At 33.5% G+C, this 27,311-nt stretch overlaps 1 protein-coding gene across 1 annotated transcript in view; it reads left to right on the forward strand.

Moving 5' to 3' along the window:
• The window catches only part of LOC129220434 (mannan-binding lectin serine protease 1-like), a 110,693-nt gene that overhangs the window by 50,631 nt on the left and 32,751 nt on the right, over window positions 1-27,311 (forward strand). The window contains exon 3 of the mRNA XM_054854857.1: window positions 26,341-26,444. Within this exon, the coding sequence (XP_054710832.1) occupies window positions 26,341-26,444 (104 nt within the window). The remainder of the gene's footprint in view (window positions 1-26,340; window positions 26,445-27,311) is intronic.

The raw sequence follows: 27,311 nt of genomic DNA on the forward strand, positions 1-27,311 counted from the left end.
GTTATTGGTGCAATACCTCCAAAAAAAATTTAATATGTTTTTACATTGTGTAATGTGTATACTCTTGTAAGGTACGCGTTAACATCCAATTGTTTAAGTGAAAAGGTTTCCGGGTGATTCTCAAATGTTATGGAGAATAAATTTCTCCATAACATTTAAAGTATGGTATAAAACTGAGCAGAAATGTATAAGAAAGCAACTTAGTTGCTTATCCATTTTCGAGCACAAAAAAAAAAAAAAAAAGTTTACGCATTTATAAATTACTTGATGACACGATCTGATTCAACCTAAGAGCATTCGAAATGAATTAATTTTGACATGCAAGTGATGTTAAATGTAATCAGGTATCGATTACATACATCGCGCAATCTAGCGTGAAAGAAAAAATAGCCGCAAGACATGATTTGTGATTAGGAGATGCGTATCGATACCGAAACATAATCTTCTGAACTTGAGAATAGTGTGAACCTTACACAATATTGTACTTCTGAGAGTTTGATGCAGCTACAAAAGGTCAAACTTTGGAATAAAAAGAGGAAAATACCAACAAATGTAACGAAATTAAAACAATTCGGAAGGCTTAAGTTTCGCTCTCGTATCAGAAAAAAATAAAATAAAATAATGTCTGATTTTTTCCTCTCTACTTTCGTCGTTTTATGTTTCATATAAAAAATTAGGTCTAAACCGGATTGATCACTGATTATGACTGATAAGCACTTTCGGATACATTGTTTACCTTTTGCTATAAGAAAACCAATGGTTCATTGACAGATTTACATCAAGCATTTCATGACAGTTGGCCACCTTTTTTTTTTTACTTTTTTTTTGAACTGATATTTCCTTGTCTACTCCCCATGATGACAGCACTTCATTTTTTTTAGATTTATTTTCTTTCGTGCAATTTATTTTCCAGTTATTTATTGTTTTTCTGAGAAGATTATAAACTTTTTAACTTTTTTTTAAATTGAATATGATGAAAAAGCAAACGGTTGCATCTGCTATAAAGTAAATCTGCTATAAAGTAATCTGCTTGTGAATGAAAGCTCACATTTCAACTTAATTAAAAAAAAATTCCCTTAATCTTGTTGAGAGAAAAGCATCCATTAATGCATTATTAAATAAATACACTTCTAAAAAGTTTTCATTTTAAGAATTAAAAGAGTGAGAGCGCGTTGCAAAAACAGTTTTAGTTTTCCGCAGTTTTTATGGAAAATGGTTTACTGAGTGTAAAATCGTTCATAAAAAAGGCTTGAAAATGACGGGTGTGGAAGCTACAAATCACTACAAAACAAATTTATCAACTATCATTAAAGAGGGTTCAATTTACAAAAGAAACTATGAAATGAAAATTAATTTAACGAAAACAATTTCTGAAAAAGTGCCCATATATTGTATATCCAGTACAAACTTCATTTTCATAATTATTTTTCATCAAATGCAAACGAGAAAATATTTAAAAATAAATTTGGTTAATCTAAAAAGAAGAATATCAAGGAGAATTTTCACTCCATGAGAAAAAAAAAATATCTCTGAATGTCAATTGTTTGCAAAAAATTACTTAATTTGCGTAGACGCTCATGGGAGTACAGCTCCTGCACTTTTCAATTTTATGGGAATTTTTTTCATCCCTGGAGGAATTCAGGCTATTTAAATAGTCAGGACATTTAAGCTCCCACACGTCTTTACAAGGACGGATACAAGGGAGTCGGATACAAGGATATGATGGGGGCGATCTCCCCTTCCTTGAGGCACCAGCAAAGGCAATTTTTCCAGAATGAAAGCCCTTAAAAGCAAGCGTTGGCCCTTTTTGATGACGTTAAGGAAAGAAAATGGGATTCATATATTCCTCCAGGAAAATTTTCGGAATAAAACTTTCAAAGAGACAATTTTGGATGATCTTTGACATGTTAGAAGGAGATGTTTGGAAGCCTTCATGCAGACATTTCGCAAAACTTATGTCTTAAACTCGCGACTGCAAACATTTCAGATAGTGTTAGGGGAAATAATGGTTTCAGCGACTTTGCTCCGGGGTAATTTTGCGAAACTGGTCCCAAAAAGCGCAACTTTAGTGACATTTGATGTTATTAGGGGAAGCGAGTCTCAAAACATCCCCCCGTAACTATTACGAAATTGAAGTTCTAAAACGCAATTTTAGAATTCCTTGTTCAACGGAAAAGGAAAGGAAGAGGTTTGAGGACCTCCTAGGAAAAAATTCTATATTTTAGTTGTTTTAACTAAAAATGTTGTCCATCCCCCCTCCCTCCCTCCCTCCCAAGCATGTATAATCAGCTACATAGTAAAAGGTATGTTAAAAAATCAACCGCCCCTTCCTTGAAGCATTTCTGGATCTGTCCTTGACGCCTTTTGATAGAAATTAGAGAAAGAGAAAGCTTTTAATCTATTAAGGGGAACAAACGCATGCATCTGAGATTCATCCCAACTGCTCGCATTTGATTTTGCCATGCATAAAAATAATTACCCCTCGCCCGGAAGCCATTTTCTCTTGTTCCTTCCAAATCGGAGCAGAAAATATGACACTCAGCCTCTTCTCTTCATCAGTCACGGGCGGCTACTTAAAAGTCCATCGACTAGAAACTTTTTTTGGCAAATGACCGACGGCGCGGGGGTCATCTACCGTTTCGCCGCTGAACAAGATCATCACGGAGTTTATATCTTCCCCCCTGCTCCTGACGCTTGAGATGTCGTTATCGCGCGAGGAAGGAGGCTTTCTTATTAATTTCAGTTTTCTCTCACATCCAATCGACTACTTTGCTCGTTGGAGCGTGACGCGAAGAGAATCTTTCGCTCTTGTGGCTGGTCGGTTCTTCTTGATTAAGATGCAGATTTGGGGTTTTCTTTCTTTCTCTCTCTTACACACATTTTTCTTTTTGAATGAGTGAACGTATGAATGTAAGTTATCTCCATCTATCAGGATATTCATTGTAACCAGATAGATTAAAAGACCGGAGAACCAGGATGCAACTAGTGAAACAGATATTATTAATTTTATTTTTCATTTATATATGAAGTTATTCGTTTTGCGTTTATTTTCTTGCGTTTTAATAAGCAATCAAGATTGCTTATTGATTTCACTTTGCCGATGCTTTTTATTTGCAAAGTGATTGGTAGATAGCAAGTCACATGATTTTTTGCCATTGCTTGAAAAATCATTTCCAGAAAACACGTCTTCGGAAATAAATATTATGATCTGCTTTTTTCGCCTGTTAAAATAGTGGCTTTTTTAGTTTTATTTTATTTATTTATTTATTGTTTATAATATTTATTTATTTGTTTTTTCATTGTTCATAACATTTATTTATTTATTTATTTATTACTTATAATTATTTATTTATTATTTATCCTTTTTTTATTTATGATTATTTATTTATATTTATTTATAATTTATTCAATTACTACTTATTGCTGATCTATTTATACATTATTTATTAATAATTATTTATTTATCTATTTCGGAAATTTCTTTTGCATTGGCTATTCTTTATAATTTTTATTACATCTCTACATTTTTAGAACGTTATTTAACCTTGAACGTTTAGATTACGGTGATTATGAATAATTATTCGTTAAATCATATCTAACTTATGAATTTCTTATACCAAAGAAATCTAAATGAATTAATTTAGAATACATTTTCTGTTTTACTTTGCCGACCTTAAAATAAATAGTTTTCTTTTACTTTCTTAATGTAATATTTTTTAAAACAGTATTTTCTATTTAACAATACAATTCTACACATTTCTTACTGCATAATTAATTCATTTTTGATGATATCTTCATGTATAATATAACTAATAAGCGATGATTTCGCTCGAAGTTGAAAGCCTAATTGATTAGTCATATTTCCTTTCATAAGCTAACAACATGAAAAAAGAAGAAATGTATCTCCCAGGCTATCAGTGTGAAAAGTAAACATGTTCACAATACCCTTTCTATTCCTATTTACTAATAATCATTAAAGACAGTTCAGTTGTCAAATGAAACTTCTGAGTGAGAATAAATACTCCAAATCAATTTAACGAGAACAATTTCTGGAAAAGTTCCCATAATATATATCTAGTACAAACATCATTTTCATAGTTATTTTGTCTTCAAATGCAAACGAGAGTATGCTTCAAAATGAACTTTGTTCTTTCAAAAATAAAAATATTAAGAATCATTTTCACGCCATGATCAAAATAAATAAATAAATAAAACAACAATATTTTTGAATATATGTCCATTGCATGCCTTAAAATAAATAGTTTTCTTTCATTTTCTGAATGTAATATTTTTTTAAAGCAGTATTTTGTATTTAACAATACAATTCCACACATTTCTTACTGCATAATTAATTCATTTTTGGATGATATCTTCATGTATAATATAACTAATAAGCGATGGTTTCGCTTGAAATTGAAAACCTAATTGATTAGTCATATTTCCTTCCATAAGCTAACAACATGAAAAAAAAAAAAAAAGAAATGTATCTCCCAGGCTATCAGTGTGAAACGTAAACATGTTCACAATACCTTTTATATTCCGCGACCGGTGAGCGGTATCATTGTCAACGCTTTTGTCGTGCCACGCGAGTCCTGCGAAAGCTCCTTATTTGACAAGCATTAAGGTTAAGTAGCCCTTGCAATATTTTCCATAACATCAATACCCAGGGATTTCCCTCCCCGACAGCTGACTGCGCGCGAGGGGAAAGATTTATGGGAAAATTTCTGTGGATATTTCGAGGCCACGGTTTCCTTTTCAATGCTCCCCATTTTTTCTTCAGTTGGGATTACTCTAAAAAGTCTGTTGTCGGCAAAAAATGTCTTACGTTGCTTGTAACAAATGAGTCTTACAAGATTACAGGAATCAGCATTAGTCTTTCCAACTCGAACTTACGAAAAAAAAAAAATTCTTCTTATTCGTTTTCTTCTTTCTTTCTTAATTTTTTTATATTTTTTATGTGTTACGCATTTGTCTTTATTTTATTTTATGTTATTTTATTTTGTTTTATTTTATTTCTTTTTATTTTTATTTATTAATTCATTTATTTATTTATTTATTTTTTTTTTTTTTTTTGGGAAACGAACACATTTTCTTTTTCTTGAAATCGACTTTATTTAACACCGGTTTAATCAACATATTAGCCGGCCGCCATACCTAGAGGTCAAAGAAGTTTTACTGCAATGGGAGGTTCTGCGTTCGAATCCTGGTTCGAGCATGGATGTACTTTCTCCCTCCTGACCGGGTCCTTATGGAATATGTGTACACTGTTGGTAGTCGGACTTCACACGAAATTACGGTATAGTTGGAAAGTGAAGCAGCGCACCCCTAAATTGCCAGCTTAACTGGCACAAAACAATCAGCATTTAAACATCCAAACGATTAAGGAATGGCAATGGGGTTGTTTCCAAAAATTTAAAAGTATTTTTTTTCTGAAAGAGCATGTTTAAAAACGTAGGATTTGACCGTTTTTTAAATAATTTGCTTAAGTTTAATATTTTAAAAAAGAATATTTTAATCGGTGCGCTTTTATTGTTTACATTTCTTGCTGATGACATCACAAATGATGAAATGCTATTTAATGTTGCCATTCACTGAGCAAAATATTTAATTTGCATCTTTACTCACGTGTATTGGCAACGATATGTTTGATAACAAGCGTAGAGCGCAATGTTTAATTCGCTTCTTGATTATCATAACGTGGAAACGCTGAAGAAAGATGCTCCAAAATGCATCATTTGTGACATCAAGACCACGGCTTGTTTGAAAATTCGGACATTTTAAAAAATTAAAAAATAATTGTTGGGAAAATGAAAGTATTTTCTGGGCCTATGTTATTATTTTTGCTTATTCTATCAATTTCAGTGACTAAAAGTAGTACTTTTGACTGAAGGAAACAACTCCATTGCATTGAAAGTTTATATCATTTAGTGTCAATGCTAAATAATAGTTTGTTGATATTGCATTTTTATTTTCGCGCAATTTTCAAAAGTTTTGAATTCTTCAAGGAAGAGAATATAATTCGTACTATGTATTCTAATAGTATGTAAGTTAGTTTTACGAATAAGAGGAGGCTTTTAGGTGTATGAGTTTTTTTTCTAGATTCAAAATAAGATGTAAATTCCAATGGGGTCGTTTCCAAAATTTTAAAAGTATTTTTTTCTGAAAGAGCATGCTTAAAAACATAGGAGATGACCATTTTTTATATAGTTTGACTAAGTTTAATATTTAAAGAAAAATACTTTAATCGGTGCGCTTTCATTGTTTAACCCTTCTGCCGATGACATCACAAATGATGAAATTCTATTCACTGTTTCCATTCAGAAGAGCACAATATTTAATTCGCATTTTTACTCACTTGTACTGGCAACGATATGGTTGATAGCCAGCGTAGAGCGCAATTTTAATTCGCTTCTTGATTATCATAACGTGGAAACGCGATAGAAAGACGCGCCAAAGGACATCATTTGTGACGTCATCAAGACCACGCCTTGTTTGCAAAATCGGACATTTAAAAAATTATTTAATTAACCGTTGGGAAAATAAAAGTATTTTCTGGGTCTATGTTTTCTTTTTTTTTTTGCTTATTCTATCAATTTCTGTGAATAAAAGTAGGCTTTTGACTGAAGGAAACAACCCCATTGTGGTTGCTGCCGGGTTATAATGTACTTGCTTTTATTTTTTAAAGTTTAATAAATTTTTTATTGTTTTATAACGGCTTACTTTCGATGTCAGATAATTACATGACTCTGTAATGATTGAACATTTTAGTCAGAGGTTATGGGTCCAAAGACTGGCTGAGATTAAAAAGTTTAAAGTCGGGGAATTCACAAGCTGTTTAGAATTGGAGCAAATACAAAGGAATGTGGCTAAAGCGTATGAAGTATCTCGATTGTTATTATGATTTTTTTTTTTTTAATTTCAAGTCAGAAAATAATTTTAAAAAACAAGTGCTCATTTATAACTCCATCCCGGTGCTCAATGCAAGGATGGAATCATTCTGAATGGAAAGCAAATTGAATATGGAAACCTTTTTTGTATCAGAAACTGCTGGGGATTTATTGAAAGCAAATCAGTATTACCGAAGAACTGTGCAATTCAGGTAATAAGACAATCTAATATTAGAAAAGTTGGATCACACTACAGTTTGAAAGTGTTGGAAGACTTTTTCTGCCATCTATAGCACAAACTAAGGACGGTAAAGAGTCTTGAAATATTCTTTAGAAGATGATTAGATGTGGGTAAAATGAACTTTTGGTCAAGAGCAAAAAAACACGCATTCATAGCTATGTACATGTATTTTATGACATTAATTTTAAACCAGACGAAGAAGCAATTCGGATCGATTGCAAAAGACTTGTCAAAACATCTAGCTAAGTTAAAGAAGCCGGATTTGAAATACCTGAACCTCAAATGATTCGTAGATTACCTACTGGATACGAAAACATCGTTTAACATCTGTATCGTCTTGAAGATAAGGAATTTACTGCTGACAAGATTGAATCAGAGTTGGTTGCAAAATCTGGGAGACTTCTACAAGAATGAAAGCATGATGGATTACAACGCGTGGAAAACGCTTTTCAACGAAGGAATTTAAAGGCGAACCAAGAACTGGTAGAAATGTTTTTGGAAACAGTGGACTTGTATTAAGAAAAGTGAAGAATTGAAATGATTTAAAAGCCGATGGAAGATTTCCATGCGGCCACCAAACGAACCCAAATGAAAGACATGACGAAAAAAAAATAAATAAATGCAATAACTATTGCAGAAAATTTGTTGACGAGAAGAAAATTATGAAAGGTACGTTTGATAGCGAAGTTGAATGCAACTCGAATGAAGAGAAGGAGTTTTTTTTCTACGAGTTTCATACCGGGTGATAATGAAGCTGCAATATATTTTACTAAAAGATCACACAGAAAACGTAAAAATAAAGCACATTGATATATAATACAGCTCGTACAGAAAATGTTCATAAATACCGAGTTTGAGTTCTATGGAAACTCAAAATCCATAGAAACAGATTTTTGTACTGAACCATTAAGTAAAGGAAAGTTAAAGGGATATACTGTACCAAAAGCAAAATTTTTGTAACATTAAAAAGAAGTAAATGATGAAAATGTAAGTGCATCAACTTCGTTTAAAATGATGTGTTGGTACTGTAATTTTAGTTTCTGAGCATTTTTTTTTTCGAAGTTTTTCAAGAAGAAGAATTTGTACTATGTATTCCGTGGTTATGTAAATTAGTTTTGCGTGAAAAAAATGGAATTTCTATGCATGTGAGAGTTCCTTCCAGATTCCGAATTGAGATGTAGACTCCAATTTCGGTTGATGATGAGTTATAAAGTACTTCCTTTATATATTTAAGTTAAATAGTTGTTTAAGTTCTATAACGCTTAGTTTTACTGTCAGATAATTCGGTGACTATGTCACGTTGGAGAATTTCCTGCATAGTTCATTCTTTACAGTAATTTTTAAAACACGTTAAACAGCTCCGTGGCCAAAAAAAAAAAAAAAGCACGTAAAGTCAGCGAGGGAGGGGGAATCCCGACTATGAATGTCACAGTCGGAGCAGCATTAAAATGACATACCAAAGAATGACTGTTTAATGAGTGCCATCAGCAACGAAAGCAAAAATTCTACAGTAATTTTACAGAATATTTCTTGGAGGTAATTTTTGTTTTTAGTACTTCGTCTTGAAAGCCCCGTGAATGCGCTTTAATGCACAATACCAGTTCATCAGTTAAAGCAGTGTGGTCCAACCTCCGAGCCACATGGGGTCCGCTCATTTATTTCTGTTATTCCATGTTCTTCTTACTGGAAAAACTATTTTGCTTAACATTTGCGAAAGAAAAAAGTTTACCCTTCTTTCTGATTCAAGTTTTTCAGTAAGAGTACGGGAATGTGGGGCAAAATGAAATAGTTAAGATGACTGAGCTTTTTCAAAATTAACAAATTGGAAACTTGGCTGTAAATTTTGGCTGTAAACTTGAACTTTTTTTTTTCACTTTTTTTTATGGGGCAAAGTGAAAAATGAAACATTTTATGTTCGCTTTTAAAAAATATTTTTGATCAAATGGATAAAAAGAAAGGTTGAATGAATAAATGTAAAGATAATGAAACAATAAACGAACAATTAAATTAATGTATTAAGAAAACTAAATGAGAGGGGAAAAGAGTGATTGAATAAGGAATAAAGTGAATGAATGAATGAATTAGTGAATTGCTAAATGAAGGAAGGTAAATGAATTGATTAATAAATGAATACGTAAGTGATTTAGTAGATGATTGAGTGAATAAGCAAAATAAACTTTCACTTTGCCCCATCCACTTTGCCCCGCAAGGACTTGTTTAATTGTACAAAATATTTAAAACACAAATAAAGTTAATATTAACTAAGCAAATATTGCATCAAATATTAGAAGGTCTCAATTAATATTTTAAATTTTAATAACAAAAGCTTTATCATTTTATAATTACAAAAATTATTTTTGACTTATAACAAAATATTACGATGTGAGTATCAATTTTTGAAAATTGCCTGTTTACTAATATATGATTTAATTGTCAGCGGTATTTTCTTCCTGACTGGAATAGACTGCATTTGCTACCACATAGTTAAAACATTACCAGATAGGTGGCGTTAAAAGCAGAGAAAATATTTCACTATTTCACTTTCTCCCACTATTTCATTTTGCCCCACATTTTTCTACTAGCTAAAGGTTTATCAGCAGCACCTTAAAGTCTTCATTTCCTCCGTAACGGCCAATTTTGAACTTGTAGTGAAAATTAATAAATTATCAAGGAAAAAAAATCCGATCATCGCCCTGAATTCACGACTGCAAAATAAAAAGGTAACTAGTACATTAAACTTGTTTAAATATCATGTCCAAATAAAGTTTTTGAATAAAGTATGTCATTCGTTATTTTTCTGGAATGTCTCTGGGCCCTCACATTTCTATACTAAAACTTGATTGATCTTCGCTTAACTAAGTGTTGCACCACATTGAATGACGGAAAGCAACGGTTCTCTAAATGTTTGGAAGTAAAATTAAGCATTAGTGATTTTCATCAAAGAAAAATTCTTTAATTTGAAACTGCTGTTAAAGAATTGTATATTGAATTTCTTACTGAAAATGCCTTTATTCCGAATTATAAGTAAGCAGCTTGTAAGAAAATAACATATAACTAAATGTTTTTTGAAGACGCTGGTGTTCTTTTGATTCGAAAGAAGAGAGTTTTTTCGCTTCTCTCTCTCACTCTCTTAAAAATACAACTAAGAAAAAGTTCAGAATCTTTCTCACCGTGCCAAGTCCCCTTTTATATCCTCCCTCTGCATCCCACGGTCACCAGCGGCAGATGTCCAATCACCCCTAAATACCTTTTTCCTAAGGGAAAACTGTCAGAGGTTCTTTTAAGAGAAGTACAAACACAGTGAATCCAGCGTAGATCTTTAACGTTTTGCTACATATATATATATATATATATATATATATATATATATATATATATATATATATATATATATATATATATATTACATATACAAAAAGCCCTCTATCTTGTCTTAAGCCGCCATGGCCACACAAATTGTGAACCCTGATATTTGCATTTTGTAAAATATTTTTAGATTTAGTCGTAATTTGCGGTATTTTGACTTTAAATGATAAATTTATGTTTGATATATATATATATATATATATATATATATATATATATATATATATATATATATATATATATATATATACACACAAAACCCACTATGTTGTCTCAAGTCGTTATGGCCTTACCAAATTGCGAATTCTCTGATATTTGCATTTTGTAAAATATTTTTAGATTTAGTCGTAATTTTCGGTATTTTGTCTGTAAATGATAACTTCGTGTTTGGTGTATATATATATATATATATATATATATATATATATATATACAAAACCCACTATGTTGTCTCAAGTCGTTATGGCCTTACCAAATTGCGAATTCTCTGATATTTGCATTTTGTAAAATATTTTTAGATTTAGTCGTAATTTTCTGTATTTTGTCTGTAAATGATAACTTCGTGTTTGGTGTATATATATACATACATATATATACACACACACATATATATATATATATATATATATATATATATATATATATATATATATATATATATATATATATATACAGTAAATTCCCCCTATAGCGGACACTAACGGGACAATTTTTTTTTTGTCCGCAATAGAGAGGTGTCCGCATAAGAGGGGTTTCCGCCTTTGAGGGGTGTCCGTTAGAAGGGGTTTTACTATATATATATATATATATATATATATATATATATATATATATATATATAAACTCAGTTAATTTAATTGAGTTACTTTTTAATTCAAATTTAATACAACACAAACCTGAAATAGTGATTTTCAAAGTGTAACTTTTCGAGCTTTTCACTGCTGTAAGTTTTAGCAAGGCTTCACTTGACACGCGTCTTAAGATACGTAGCAAGTGAAGCCTTGGTTTTAGAAACATTTATTTTTATTCATAAACTATTAGCAAGGACCTTTAATCGAAATCACAGCTAATTTGTAGTTTTTGGTTCTTCTTCATTGATTAAACATTTGAAACAACAACTTCTGTTGGCGACTACAGTAACGGAAAATTAAAGCATGATATTAATGTAAAAAAATGCATTTATGTAAAATTCATTTTCCTATTTTTTTAATTAAATTTTAACTCTTTTATGGATTCATATTTTCGTGGAACCCTGGTTCTTGAGTTATGTTATAGTTTAATGATATAGTTTTAACTTTAATTTTTCTCCAAAAATATCGCGTTTATTTTTATCAGTTAAACTCACTTCGTGCAAATGCCTCCAAATGGTACCTGACAAAAAAAAAATGTCTTCAATGAAGGTTTGAAATACAAGTATGGAATGCTGTATTATAATACGGAGCATGGAATACAGTTATTGGAATGCTGTAAAATTATCTGCAAAAGAAGAGGTTAAATTAAACATTTCACGGAAAACATGTTTTTCATATTGCTAAATCGGGTAACTGAAATTTTAATTTAATCTGGATCTGGCACAGCCTATGACGCAAAAGCGAATCGAATTATAGAGACTTTTTAAGGAAATGCTTAATCAAACTGCACACAGATCGATGTGATGTTACATGGATAACTTTTATGGGAATAATTTTTATGGAATGGAAAAAAATATAGTATAGTTTATCTTACTATATTATAAAAGTCTAATGATAGCGTCGCAGCAGCCGATCGAACTGATGAAATAATGACATGACGTCGAGTAAAAGTATTTTGCAACAATGACCATGTTCAACAATGTGCGCTGTTTCTTATTGAAGGCTCACTTCCATTTTTGCTTGTAGAAATTTTAAAACTATTATTTATAACTTACATTCTAATTACCTTGGAAAATTCGAACAAAGCTGATTTCGAACAGAAGCTTTTATTAGTTTCTAAAAATAGTGCAATTTCCAACATACAGTGAAGCACCGTTTATACGTTTTTGAAGGGACTGTATGAAAAAAAGCGTACAAACGAAAAAACGTATAATAGGTATAGGTTAATGTGTATTAGACTTTGCAGGGATCAATTTTAAAAACGTATAATTGATAAAAACGTATAAAAGAGAAACGCATAAACGGTGCTTCACTGTAATATACTTCTGAAAGACAATGTCAACGATCTGGGACACGACTTCATGCGAGAAAGCTACAGAAATAAGTCAATCGATAAATGAACTGCATGGCATCCACATAATCCAATAATTGTTATACGAGTTAGGAGGGTCCTTGTTTCTGATGCATGCGATAATGCTATCCTTCCCTTTCCCCGTCATGAAAACTGCGTGATCGATAATTCATATCCGGTGCAGCAGAAGAAATCACAGTACGCCCCACTGCCTCTGAAACGATCGTGGATCCCTCAAAATCAACATCGGAGATTCGGAAAAGCTAATGTGCGTGGGGAAAACGCGAAGCATATTTGTAACAGTTATACTGTTAACACCATTGTTTGAAAATTAGACTGAACAACATGCTCTTCTTGAATAAAAAAAAATATATATATATATTGAGTCAAGTCATTTACCGTCATTCATAAAGTAACTTTGAGTCACAGTTTCCCAATTTTAAACAGGCACACCCTTATTTCAATAGTTTAACCAAAGACCATATAGCTTCGCATAAGACTGGACACTCCGGTAGAAATCAATGCTTTCGCGTTTTCTCCCACTTCAATGAAAGTCGTTGAGCACATAAAAAAAACTTCACAGGCGTGTTGGCGATTGAATTTTGGAGGAAAAAATGTTTTATACTGTGTGCAGCGATTAATCGCCAAGTTCAGCCACTGTGCGTCGTGCGCCGTGTGCCGTGTTTGAATCAGTTCTTCTCCCCTCCCTCTGGCGAAGGGTGGTAATTATATGGGCATTTAAGCCTCAGAGAGGGTCATTAAGAAAAAATGAAAGCAAATAAATAAGCAAAAGGAACACAGAAGTGTGTTGTATCAATAACAGACTGTTTACGAAGATGCAAAGATCTTTCTCATTTCTTTTTTTGCTGTTTTATTTACTTTTATTTTCCTTTTTTACTGCCTATTTATTTTTATTTAATTCATTGACTTTGTATTTATTTACTTTGTGAAGCGAATGCAGAGATGTATTTTCATTTTTGTCACAATTTTTTAACTTATAAATTTTATAATTTCTCTATTCACATTATAATTTTTATTTTTTTCATGTCAACAAATCTTGTATTACATTACAATTAAGTTCAAGATGTCAAACTAGCAGAAAGAAAAAGATGAAAATATAATGTATTTAAGTTAAGGAAAAAGTGTTTGAACACAACGTGGGCTTATAATCTGCGGACGGTTAGAAAAGGGTTATGATCCCCATGACTCTCCCCTCGTATCCCCCTGTTTAATACCGAATATTGATCGCGTCAGGGCCGGATTTAGAAGAGGGAAGGCGGGGCAACTGCCCCGGGGCCTCCACAGCAAAGGGGCCCCCACAATAAAATTTTTACAAAATATCCTCTTTTTTTTTGGTATTTCTACAAAGAATGATTGCACAAGATAATATTATTATGGATATATCAGAAAGGGGGGGGGGGGCTCCACTCCTTCGTTGTCCCGGGGCCTCCACACTTCCAAATCCGGCCCTGGATCGCGTGAATAACAAATAATTTAAAAATAGAATGGCTAAGTATTTTGTATTCAGTTCAGATAAAATTATCGACGAAACTAAAGTATTATTAATGCATATTTTTTATTTTTTCGCTAATATTTTAGGTATTTTTGATGCATATTTGTTAGAATATGTTAATGATTTTTTTAATGCATATAACACGACTTACTTCGTAAGATTCTTCTGCTTACTATTAAGAAATCGTGTTCTATTGCGTGCTTTATCTTTCCAACAGGTTTCTAAGTACAACTGGAAAAAACAATGTTTTATATAATAATTATTTTTGAAATCCGCAGTTACATATGGTTCTTTATTTTCCTTCTATTTATGTTTAATTTCTTACATTCAGTCGAATCGGATCTTTAATCGACAACCAATTGATTTTTTTTCTTATTCCTCCTTTCATGGCATAGAATTCAAGGATACCTTCATTATAAAGTTAAGTAACTTAATTTCGTTCTTTCATGTTATGTCCTATGACTTGACGAAGGTTTTTCAAAAAATAAATAAAAAGTGAAACAAAATACTAATAATAATCATTAAAATTATCAAACTGCTGTTGTTATAAATCTCATTAAATTAGGATACATAAAGCAATAGAAATAGATTTTTTTCTCATTCTCCATCCATCCCAGCGCCCAAGCGTTGGTATCTGAGCCGTAGAAATGTTGCATTCTACTGTAACAGTAAACGTAGATATAATTCCTCCCTTTATTTAGCATACCTTTCATGAGTTATTTTTATTTGCAACTGTACAGTTAAGAAACTTTGTTCATCGGCTCTTTGGGACAAATGCAACACTTATACTGCTGAAAAGTATGAAACGAATCTCACAGGAATGCGTTTTTAACGAACTAATCTTGTTACAACAGGTATTTCAGCATTTTAATATTTGAATTAATTTCGAAGGAAAAAATTTCATTTTGAGGATAAAATGATAAAAAACAAAATAATAAATAAATAAAGCATATGTTATAGGAATAAATGATTCAAAAAGAACGTGAGCGAGTACTTAAATGTTTCAATTTTTTATATTATACAAAGATAAATTATTTAAAACGGTGACTACTGCTTATTCAAGGGGACTATAAATTCTATATTTACCGGATTATCAGTATTCAAATGTGTTATTCCGAACTTTATGTATTTCGCTCACTCCTAAAAGAATTTGACCATCAACCCCCCCCCCCCCCCTCTAGAAATCCGGAACGTTTTGTAGCGTAAAACAGAAGAAAGTTTTTCTTTTTTATTAATTTCTCATGTCAGTAAAGGAAAAGAAACAATTTTTTTTAATTCTGAATTTTGAAACTATGAAACGAGTGAAAATTTGAAGAAACACAGAAAAAGCAATTCTAGTTCTCATTAACTACAAAGCATATTTGAAATTTAGACCCTTAAATAGGACTTTCTGCTATCTTTCCAAATTCAATTTTGGGTCGTCCAGGGTCAAGGCAGGTAGGTCCCTTATCAGTTTGGTAGACTTTCCCTCCTCCAGGAGCGTGCACAGAAATTTTGGGGCCCGTCACAAATGACTTTTTCGGGCCCCTCTCCATATTGTTTACCCGTATTTTCACCCCTAGTCATAAAAATATTGGGCCCTCTTCAGGCTCGGACCAACAGGTGTTCCTTCTCCCCCCTGTGAACGCCCCTGCCTCCCCCCCCCCAAACTCTTATAAAACTTACACTGCACCGATTTCGAGCCGGGGCCTCTCCAATGACCGGGCCCCAAGTTTCTGATTAGGCTATTATCTGGTTACCAAGATGTGCCAAATTCAGCTCCTTGATACATTCTGAGTAAAAAATGTAAAAAACATGATTCTCGCGTTTTTGCAGCACATTTTTCCAAGATGATTTTTTGTGACTGATGTGTTGCTATTTTTTTAATATCGGATTCAGTAGTTTGGAAGTTCCTCTGCTATTCCACCACATGGGATTTCAATTCGACACAGGCTCTTAACTTGACAATGTTCTTATGAGATGAGAACACCTAAGAAGTTTTTTTGTGAAGGAAGTAAATTAGTGCGGTCGACGATAAGAGTTTATAGATTCTTTTGTGTGAAGCCCAGGGTAGGAAAAACTCTTCTGCCCCTGCTTCTGCGCTGTCTTCGGCTGCGAAGGAGAAAGAACAATAATAGGAGATAACAAAGAAAAATTGGTGACAATGAGGCAGATAAGCAAAGCTGTGGACAAACGCGGGAAGATTTCACGCAAACGGCTACTGCACTTTGAAATACTGATTTACACCCTGAAGATGAACTCAATCCTTTGAAATTTGAATGCAAGGCAGTTCGGTATGGAGTTAATGTTAGCAAGCGTAAGTATAGAATTATGAAAATAGTTTTGAAAGTCTTGTGATTAAAAAAAAAAAAAAAAAGTAGGTTTCATCCACAATTACGGGGTTGCGTGACATGAAATTTTTCAAAATGTTAACTGAAATTTTAAACTTAAAAATATGTTTTTCCAAATTAGATTTATCAACAAATTAATTAACATTTACGCAATTCATGTACATACGTGTGCGTGTGTTTTCCTTTCAAATTTCACGAAATCGTAATTCTAAGCGAAGGAAATTTTTCAAATTGAAGTCGTAAAGTGCGAAAAATGCCAAAGCAAGCCATCTTTTGTAACAAAGTATAGAAATTCGAAACACTCTTCCTGGCATTCATTTGAATTTTGAGGTCTTGAATTCAAATTACGGCCGCGATAAAAAACCATTAGTAGAAACAAGAAATCCAATGAGCAGGGTCTCAAACTAACCCCCACACTCCCTTAGTTCTATTTTTACTATTTTTTCTAAAAAAAAGTCTATGAAATAGTTTTAAAAAATCAAAATTTTTTTGGGAATAACGTTTTGAAATTTCCATCCCGTTCGCTGTTGCGCCCCTGGAGAGAGTTACTCCGGCCAATCCCTATTTACGCCACTGTTTACAAAGATTACTTTCACAAATTTCTCAAATCTAAACTATATTATTATACACAGGTATACCATTATTATATCAGGAAACCCATAATTTATGGAGCCGTCTCATATTTTGGCGCCCGGGATGATCCCCCCGCTTGCTCTCTTCGCTGCACTATTTTGCAGAAGTTGATAAGGTTTAAAAAACTTCTCAGTCATCGACTACATTACTTAAAATTTTTTATCTCGCAAGATTTCCCTTCAATTTTCACTGTGAAGTGGGCGACAAATTCGTTAGATTGAATGAATTTACAATTATTTTTTAAATTCTCACTCCTGTTAATTTTGCACTAGGGGGCTCCACTCCCTGCTCGTTTTGTTCGCCAACCTCCGCTCGCCACTTGTGGCGCGTAACGATTGGTAATTTTAATGCTTACTCCTTGGTGTCCTCGGGACATACAGGGTTCATGATATTCTCAAGACTGGATGTTGAAAGCCCAAAGCGGAATGGCTTTCTCTGGATGTTCGATATCCAACGAGACCAGTTTCGACCTGAGACATTCCTAATCCAGAGGAGATTGGGTTAAAAGACACACAGACAAATGCGTGTTTACCTAAAAATTTATTTCTCGTTAAAAAAAAAATGTCTACAAAACTGATTCATTTTAAATCTTAATGTAACTTTCTTGAATTTTTAGATCTCTTCTATTTCAATTTATTTTTCTTTTACTTTGTATATTAATTGGGATAAAAAAAACGAACTATAAGTCAAATAAATACTTATGTGCAAAAAGTAAAATGAGAAATAACAACGCCAAATAGCACACTTTGCAGATTACTGCAGATACGTGTTTCGGCGTTACAAATGAATGTCCTTTTCAATGCAAAAGAAATGAGCTTATGTTTGAAAAAACATCGGAGAAATGGTTAGGTTTCTTTTGTCGGGTGTCTTTTCAACCAAAAGCTCATTTCTTTTGCATTGAGAAAGCCGTCCATTGTAACGCCGAAACACGAGTCTGCAGTAATCTGCAATTCAGTCTGTTTGACGTGGTTATTTAATTTTCACAAACAAATGGGGTGGTTTCCTTCAGTCAAAAGTAGTACTTGTAGTCACTGAAATCGATAGAATAAGCAAAAACTATAACTTGGACCCAGAAAATACTTTCATTTTCCCAACACTTATTTTTTAATTATTTTTTTTAAATGTCCGATTTTTCAAACAAGGCGTGGTTTTAATGGCGTCACAAATGATGCAGTTTGCCGCATCTTTCACAACGTTTCCACGTTGTGATAATCAAGAAGCAAATTAAAATTGCGCTCTATGCTTGCCATCAACCATATCGTTGCCAATACACGTGAGTAAAGATTTTTGTTTAAAATATATTTTGATATTTGATCTATTACTGCATCTTTTTTTTTTGGCACAGTTTGATTTGATCAAGAAGAAAAAATTTGAACTTAAAATTAAAAAATTCTTAGTAGTTCACAACATCATTTTTTTTTCTTTTTTTTTTGTTTGTTCGCAAAAACTTAAAGCATTAATAAGAAAAAGCGTTGGAATTAAAGGGGCGTGTAGAAAAATTATTTTGTTTAGTTTTAGTTTTTGACAGCCCACTCCAAACGTATTTGTACTTTAGACTTTCTATGGCATTATGAAGAACACATCGCCGCTTAATCAGCGTCCCGTTAAATTGATTTTCAAAAGAATGGGAAGAGGATGTAAATTGAGTTTCAAGATTCCGTAGGAAATCTGGAATCAATTAGGTTTTGTTATCATTGTCGCGGGAACTGAAACCGGTGGTTAGTATCCCCGTCCTTTCTCCCCACTTTTTCTAAGAATTCTTAGTGTTGTAACCTTTGCGCCAATTCCAAGAATCTCCAGTTCAACTTGGCGGCTATAGCTCTGAATGTCAGTTTTTTTCAAGCACCAGTTTTCATTCTACTTACGCTTGTTTTTCTTGCCATGCGTAAAAACCGGTCGTCGAGTGTCCAATCTTCACTAGTTCTATTATCTTTGGTTTAACTATAAAAGGCTCCACCCCAGCTCGTATCAATCATCAAACCCCGCTCACTGCGTAAGAGCAACGCACTCGCAAACGTTCTAAATTGGCTGAAAGAATCTTAAGAGCGAAAGAATGCTAATTGATGTTCAAATTTTAATGTTTGCTTATTAATGCCATGCAAAGATGAGACCAGGCGAAATGTGTTCTTAGAAAAATTTCGAGTCCTTTTTTACCTCGTTCAACTCTTAAGTCTCAGTTGTTCTCGAGGAGAGGAGGCTTCAGATAGTATAGATTAATATCATTTGTTGGTATAAAATGGGGGAAACATTCCTAAAATATAGTATAGTTATTAAAAATTAAGAGACAATAATTATTAAATCCATATAAAAGGAATAATTAGCATGGTTCATATCTATCCAGTCATTTAGGGTAGTTTTGAGCTCCGTCAGAAATGTGCGGCAAAATAAATTATTTTAATAGTACTGTAACTTTAACGCAGCAAAATGAAATAAAAATTAATGTTTTTAAACTCTACCTTTGTACTTCACAAAATCACATATCACATGGTAGCACACATTTACTATGAAGGTTTTTGCTTTCAACTGCTTTCAAAGAAAAAAGAAACCTATCACGTTGACGAAAGTTTTTAAATTAACAGCCTATTTTAACGTCTTGTTCCTTAAGGATACTACACTTAAAACTAGATTCAAGGTGGGAGCCAAGAAAATAGCTTTTATCTTAGAAAGTTAAAAATGTGAAATGACCATTTTATTAGCTTTTTACGGCTGTTTTATTACCTTTTCTCTGACGAAGTTCTAGGTGTTTAATGTTTGGATCTGTTTGTTGTGATGACAGAGAAATAGAATTCTGAGTTACCACAGCAATTCTGATTGGTTGAAAGAAAAAAAAGTAGACCTTATCCTTCCTTTTGCTTTTCTTAAAAACCGATGATTCTTTATGGAACATATTGGTGGAGCAAAGCTATAAGGAAAATGTTGGTTAGTTATTCCAAAAACTTTTTATGTGATAGCAATGTTTTTTGAATCTTCTAAATCTTTGCAATGGTTACATAATTCTTTTCGATTAGTCCTGTTGTTGATGTTTTAAATGAATGAGATATTCTTCAATTTGAAGTATAGCTTGACCACGAAAAGAAGGCGGATGACCTTTAAGCAAAAAGATCATTTGTAATAGGTTGTTTGTTATTATTTTGGAATAGATGGGATTAGCATGACCATGCCTTTTAATATTCGGTGCTTTCTGGCAGATTCTACCTATTACAAATGATACAAATGATATTTCGCTTCAAGGTCATCCGCCTTCTTTTCGTGGTCAATCTTTATCAATGTATCATCTATCAAATGAGGCAGCGGGAAGCAAAGGGATGTAAGTGGACATTTTCAAGTTATGAGTAAAACGCGATTAAAGATAACGTCCTAGGTAGGCTTTCATTGAATTATTTCCCTAAATCATGCTATACAGCAGTACCTATCAGGGCTACTAGTATTATCTCTTGTCCCAAGACAGAGAAGATATTTCCCTACTATTAGTGTACCAGTTATCTGCAAATTTTTATTTGGCCACTTACATCACTTTGCTTCTAAGGGCACAATATTGAGCGGGGAAGGAGCGCTTACATATGCGTCTAGGGCAAGTTTTACTTAAAATGCATTCGTTATTTCTGCACCTCAGAGTTAAAAAGACATAAGTCACATTATGGTAATTTTCAGGAGAAAGGAAAACATTTTTTCTCACGCATGCAAAGGATAGGATGCGGAATAGCCTTCTACATACAATGCACTAATAAACGGAAACTCGCAATTATTGGACTTACGTCAGTCTGGCTCTGAGGTACAGATTTATACTTTTCACTTAATTTAAAGTTTCGTTCCACCACAAAAATAAAAATGAGTTGATTCTGCAAATTGAAACGAAGTTTATATTTACATAAAAAATAAAAATTTTAGTTCGGGGGTTAACATCACAAATTACCACCTCCGGTGACAGCCGTACTAGGAACGCCGCTGCTAGTACAAACTTGAGGCAAAAGATGGTAATAATAGCTCTGGCAGGTGCTTTTGCCCATCCAGCATGATTTAGAAAAACTTCCTAATGAAAGCATACCTAAAAATTGAACTTCACATCACTGAGAAAATTGAAGTTTTCAAACATGAGTACATTCATGCTTTCAAATTTTCTTGAAACCTTTTGTTTCAAATATGTGTACCCAAATTTTCAAATAGTGTGCCGAATTATTTCATACTCAAAAATGAGTACACGTAACTCGGTTAATACTCAATTTTGAAATCATTACATGCTCAAAAATGAGCACAAATACCTCAAAAATGAGCACATGTTGATTTGAATATTTGATGAGGATTTGGATAGTTCAAATTTGAATACACATAGTCGGTGCCATTTTGACGCTGCGATATGTTCAAAATTGAGTACTTTTTCGTCATTTTTGAAGTTGTTGTTTTTAGAGTACTCGTTTCACCCCAAAACTTAAAATGTCGAATAACATCCCCCAACTCAACCCCCTTTTTTTTCGAGCGTTTTACACCACGTCCAAACCCTCCCCACTTGAATTTCGCTAAAATTATTCATTTCCCTCGCCGGAAGGGCGTATGCATTTCGACCACGAAATCGAGATCAATTTTTTTGTTTTTGTTCATCACCCGGCTTTTTTTCATCTCCTCCCTCCCCCTCTTGCCGTTCACTACATAATAAGCTACGGTCATTCATCGCGAATACACTGAACGTGACGGAAGCCGCCTCTTTTCACCTATAAAGAGAGTAATGCATCGTGATTTGAATTCTGCGCTGTGCATCAGCGAACGATTCGCTACTTTTTTACAAGCACAGGCCTCTTGATAGTCCTGTCACTTTTTATGCGATGCCACAGAAAAAGGTAAAGAAAATAGGAAAACAAAAAAGTTCTTTTTGCATTCCTTCATGCACTATGTGGGTTGACCTCCGACTTCTGTAACTAATTCATAGCTGAGTTGTCTACGAAAATAGAGGAATTTTTCCGAAAATAGAAGAAGTTTCCTTAAAATGTTAATTTTTTAATGAAAAATAGAATCTCATAAGTACTTCATTGTTTAGGATTTCGACTTAACAAATTCATCCAGGCAATATTTAATTGTATTAGTCATTGCCATACCGTGTCTTTTTCTATTGTCTTTCAAATATGTTACTACGCTCTGAATTGGGATCACGAAAAATATATTTTTATGAAATCTTGAGACAAACTGTATGTTCTAACCATGGTTGCGGAGAAATGAGGGATCCCTTCAGTTTTTTCTTTAGCACTTAACTAACACAGAGGACCTTATCACCCCAAAAGTAAGGGTGCACCTCCCCAAATTCCATAAAGATCCTCCCAATTGGGAGACCTCCATGAAAAGAAAAATATACCCCCTTTCCCCCCTCCCCTCCTAGGCGGGCACCTAAATAACCTGAATTCCGTCTAGTACATAAAAATTAACCTAAAATTTAACAGCGCATTAGCTCAGCTCAAGTGAGTCAAATTACGCCCTGTTGAACATACAACATGTTCAACAAACTGTAGTCGCAAACCGGGAAATAATCACTGACAGTGTAGCATAATTTTCTTACATTTTTCTTCTCTTAATTAAACATTTATAAGCAAAATAAACACTGCATCAAAAGCAAGAATGTATGTTTCTTGGACGTAATGGAGGACAAAAAAGAACCAGTTGTAGGAAAACTATTCCACCTTGTCCGCAACTGACCTTCAATTATGTGTTTGGATTCCATGTAACATTAAACATGCATTCGCTCTGCCTTTGCAAGGATATTTATTGTAGGCGTTTCCGAACAGGTGTGTATACTTTTCTGAGTATAATGGCTGAAGAGCAAAGGCAAATTTATTTCCCATTTTTTATGTTGACAGCAGTTGTTTATTAATGATTTGCTTTAGGAGTAAATAAGTGGGCGGAAGCAATTCAAAAAAATTTTTTTAAGACGTTGTAGCTGAGGATTCTTTACATCTGAAATAACCAACAATTATGGACTTCTAGAATTCGAAATATGCATAGAATCCACAAATCGCCAGATTGGTAAAAAGCAGTGGATCCCTATCTTTTTCTGCCCTTGGGCCAAAACTCATATTATAATCAATATAAAAATCGAATAATTATCATATAAAAATCGAAATATCTCATTCTTTTTTAAATAACATAGGAAAATATAGAATGGGAAATAAAATTACACACCAATAGTTGTTGCTATCAAATACTTGATGCTTATTTTATTTAATGTATGTTTTTCAGAGACCAATTTCTGAATATTGCTCTCCAAATTTGCGACATTGTCACTTCTCGTGCTTTTCGATTTGTGACGTAGTACAAAACAGCAGGATGTACGGATCTGCTTCAAGGACTGCAGGAGTGCCCCCCTTAAGGGCAAGGGCGCACCCCTTAAGTATCGTGGGGACCCCCCAAAAGCAAGGGCCCCCCAAATGAGAAAAATACCCCTCAAAACACCCCCTCCTAAAAACTTCAATGGCGCAGTCTGCGCCATGACCCTGGGGACTGTATGTGCCCTGGGGACTGTATGTGACCCGCGGGTCGTAGATTGGGCATCGCTTGTAAAAGAAAATTCTTTTGAATATAAAATATACTCACTCTTTGAAGCAGAGAGCAAGTGCAGGGATTCGCATTTCTGGAGCTTGAATGCATCATATTGCGGTGATTTAAGAAATTAGCCAAAGAGGTAAAGGATTCCAGTTTTGCGCGAACTAAACATGAGTTCCATTGGATAGGTCCTAGTCTATGTAAGTGGATCGGTCTAGACCTCCTTCAACAGCAATTGATCAAAGACTGTCGCGCCTCCTATGGTGTATTTGAACTGCGAATTGTGATATTCTCAGATATGTGGCACAGCCGTAGGGCCATTCATTAAATTCTGATTGTTTACGATATTGTGTTTATTGTTAATAAATTTGTGGTTTGTTTATTAATACCGTTCCCATGTCACTTTGAGAAACGGAGAAAAGGAAAGAAAAGTGGATATCGAATATCGTACTTTCAAAACAGAATTGAGTCTAAATTTCTTCAAATTTCTCATGGAGTAAAACGACGTATTATAAATAATATACAACGATATAACAGCTACACAAAAAGGGTAATATCTCTCATGAATACCATACTTAAGCAAGCGAAAATAATAATCAAATTTCAGAGAAAATAAACGACCTCTAAAACTGGAAAGTTTGAAACGGAAAGCTACATTCATTACGACGGAATATATCCGTGAAAATGAAAAATGCTAATGCAACATCAATTAAATCAGCTTGACTAGAAGCTACTCATCAGCTACGAAGGAGAAACTATTTTCCGATGGTTAATTAATTATAATCACAATTACTTCTGGTCGTTGAAGAAACGTATTCAGAGAAAAATAACGGAATCTGATCTGTCGATCGCTTGGTCAGAACGATCGATTGTTGAGAGAATTTAAAATGTCACGAGTCTCATTATATAGCTATTAAAGGTTAACACAGAAACTTTCAACTGATTTTTGTTGGTTCTTGATGAGTTAACAGACGTTAATGACATAGGTCGAATGCTGATGTTTATTCGAGGCAGAGCAGATGAGAGATCATGTCAGCTCGGAAACTTTAGTGCATTCAGGGAGAAGTGATAGAGAATGAGCAAAGAGGACTGCTGTTAGCAGCCAACATTTGCCACTTTCATGAATTACTCGTAAGATTTTCGATTCTGCTCATGAACAATTGGCTCATCTGATTGACGCTGGCTTCTATTTCCCAGCGCCAATCTGACAACTGCGTCGTCAAGTATCACGTTGCTTTGTTTACTTCTGCGATCAGTTCAGGCCATTTGGGGGAGGAGCAGCTCGGAATCGGAGTAGTATAAGTTTTAAAAGTGTTGGTGTTGGGGGACGACGATCAAACTGACAAGTTCTGACCTTACGTCTGAGCAGAGAAGCCTCCATTTCGTACCAATTCCAATTCCCTTCAAAAATTCGTACTTCTCTAGAATGATCAATGTTGCGCTGGATTAGTAAAATAGTTGAGATTACCAAACGTAAGCGTATGTTATTCATTCAGAAAAAAACTAAATGTAAAAAAAAAAAAAACGTAAAAATTATGTGTTTTTTAAAAGTTCTAAAATTGAAAAAGAGAAGCCTTGAAATAATCATTATAGGGGTATTGTCCCTTCGTTATATCAAAGACATATTCAGTGCTTTTAAAACTTTTGTGGTGTAAAATTAATCGAAACACCAAAAATTTCTTCTAAAACTTGAAGTTATAAGTCACATTCACATTTAAAAAGCTACCACCATGAATTTAGAAAGCATATTTCAGAAATTCATAAACTGCAAGCAACGATATCTTCTCCAGAAGTCGAGAAAACGATAATCATTATCATTTCAAACTGATCATGGCAGAAATGTGGATCAGGGAAAGGGTTGGTTGCTTGGAAAAAGTTAGCTCTTGAAGGAGCTCACAGACCTTTGATAATTCATTGCATTATTCATCAGCAATGCCAATTATAGATCGAAGTCGAATACCTCGACTGGATGTACCAGACAGTAGTTCAATGGTTCAATTTACATAAACGTTTTGTTTAGATTTCAGTTCGTTTGTTTTGACAGAACTCAGAGAAGTTACTGAGATTTTTTAGAATTTCCTAAATGAGAAAAAAACTTCCATCCATTACAAACAAGCAAAGGATGACTGGAAATTAGTGATTCGTACACACATCATTAGACATTTTAGAGACTTTTATTTTAAATTATAGAGCACAGTACTCCCAAATAGTGCTGTAGTTACAAAAAAAAAAATGCTTGGGAGAACTCATCTTGGGGTTTGAGTGAGCTTACTAAAAGAAAAGGTGTTCAATTTACGTAACATTTGCATTATATTTTATAATAAAACAATTATTTGGGGGGGGGGGCTCCCCTCGTTCTATCCCAACTACAGCACTGCTCCCAAGTAAAAAGCATTGTATACCACCTGCATGCCGTTAGCTAATATTGTACCGATGAGAAAAAAAGAAAGAAAAATTGATGAGAAAAGGATCAAAATTAAAAAAGGATTTTATATAAATCTTAAAAGGTTTTTTAAATAAATTTTCTTTATCAGTGCAAGGCTTTTAAAACAACCTAATTATGAAAACATATTTTTAAAAAAAATTTCATTACTGTCAAATTTTAAACACCATGAAACCATATATTAACTTTTACTATCATTTTAGGTGTTCTGGAATGTCTCACTGTCATTATGATTTCGCGAAAGATCAACCGGACAGGGAATGCAGATGTAAAGGAATAATAGTGGTAGCCTATTCGTGCGTACCTGGTAAGTACAAACTGACAACTGATTCGATTTACTTTGGCTGAAAAAAACTTCACGAAATTTAATTAAGGACCCGTCTAACTATTAACTAATATCCATTTGAGCACGTGTGGCTATAGTCAACCCTCGTTTATCGCGATTAATCCATTCCAGACTGTACTGCAATAAGTGAACTTCCGTAGAGTAGGATTATTTATTAATAAATCCAAAATTGTTATAATTAAAGTGTAGAAAACCCATTTATGACTTTTTAAATACGATTAGAAACATAATTAGAGCCCTCTAAACATGACCTTTTAGCTAACATTTCAAAGTTTTTTCCCAATATATTACACAAAACATGAAAAAAAAAAACCATGTCATATGTATCGCATTGTTATTATTGTACATTAAATTACACATTTTCACACACAACACACAGGGGTGCCCCGAACTTAAATTTTTGAGAGGGCGAAAATTCTCAATTTGCCGAATGGAATTCCAAATTTCGCCGAATGATGATAATTTCGCTGAATGGAACTCCAAATTTCGCAGAATGATGATAATTTTGCCGAATAGAACTCCAAATTTCGCAGAATGATGATAATTTTGCCGAATAGAACTCCAAATTTCGCAGAATGATGATAATTTTGCCGAATGGAACCAAATTTCGCAGAATGATGATAATTTTGCCGAATAGAACTCCAAATTTCGCAGAATGATGATAATTTTGCCGAATGAAACTCCAAATTTCGCAGAATGATGATAATTTTGCCGAATGGAACTCCAAATTTCGCAGAATGATGATAATTTTGCCGAATGGAACTCCAAATTTCGCAGAATGATGATAATTTTGCCGAATAGAACTCCAAATTTCGCAGAATGATGATA

This window comes from Uloborus diversus, chromosome 4 (assembly GCF_026930045.1).
Source record: "Uloborus diversus isolate 005 chromosome 4, Udiv.v.3.1, whole genome shotgun sequence".
Lineage (NCBI taxonomy): Eukaryota > Metazoa > Arthropoda > Arachnida > Araneae > Uloboridae > Uloborus > Uloborus diversus.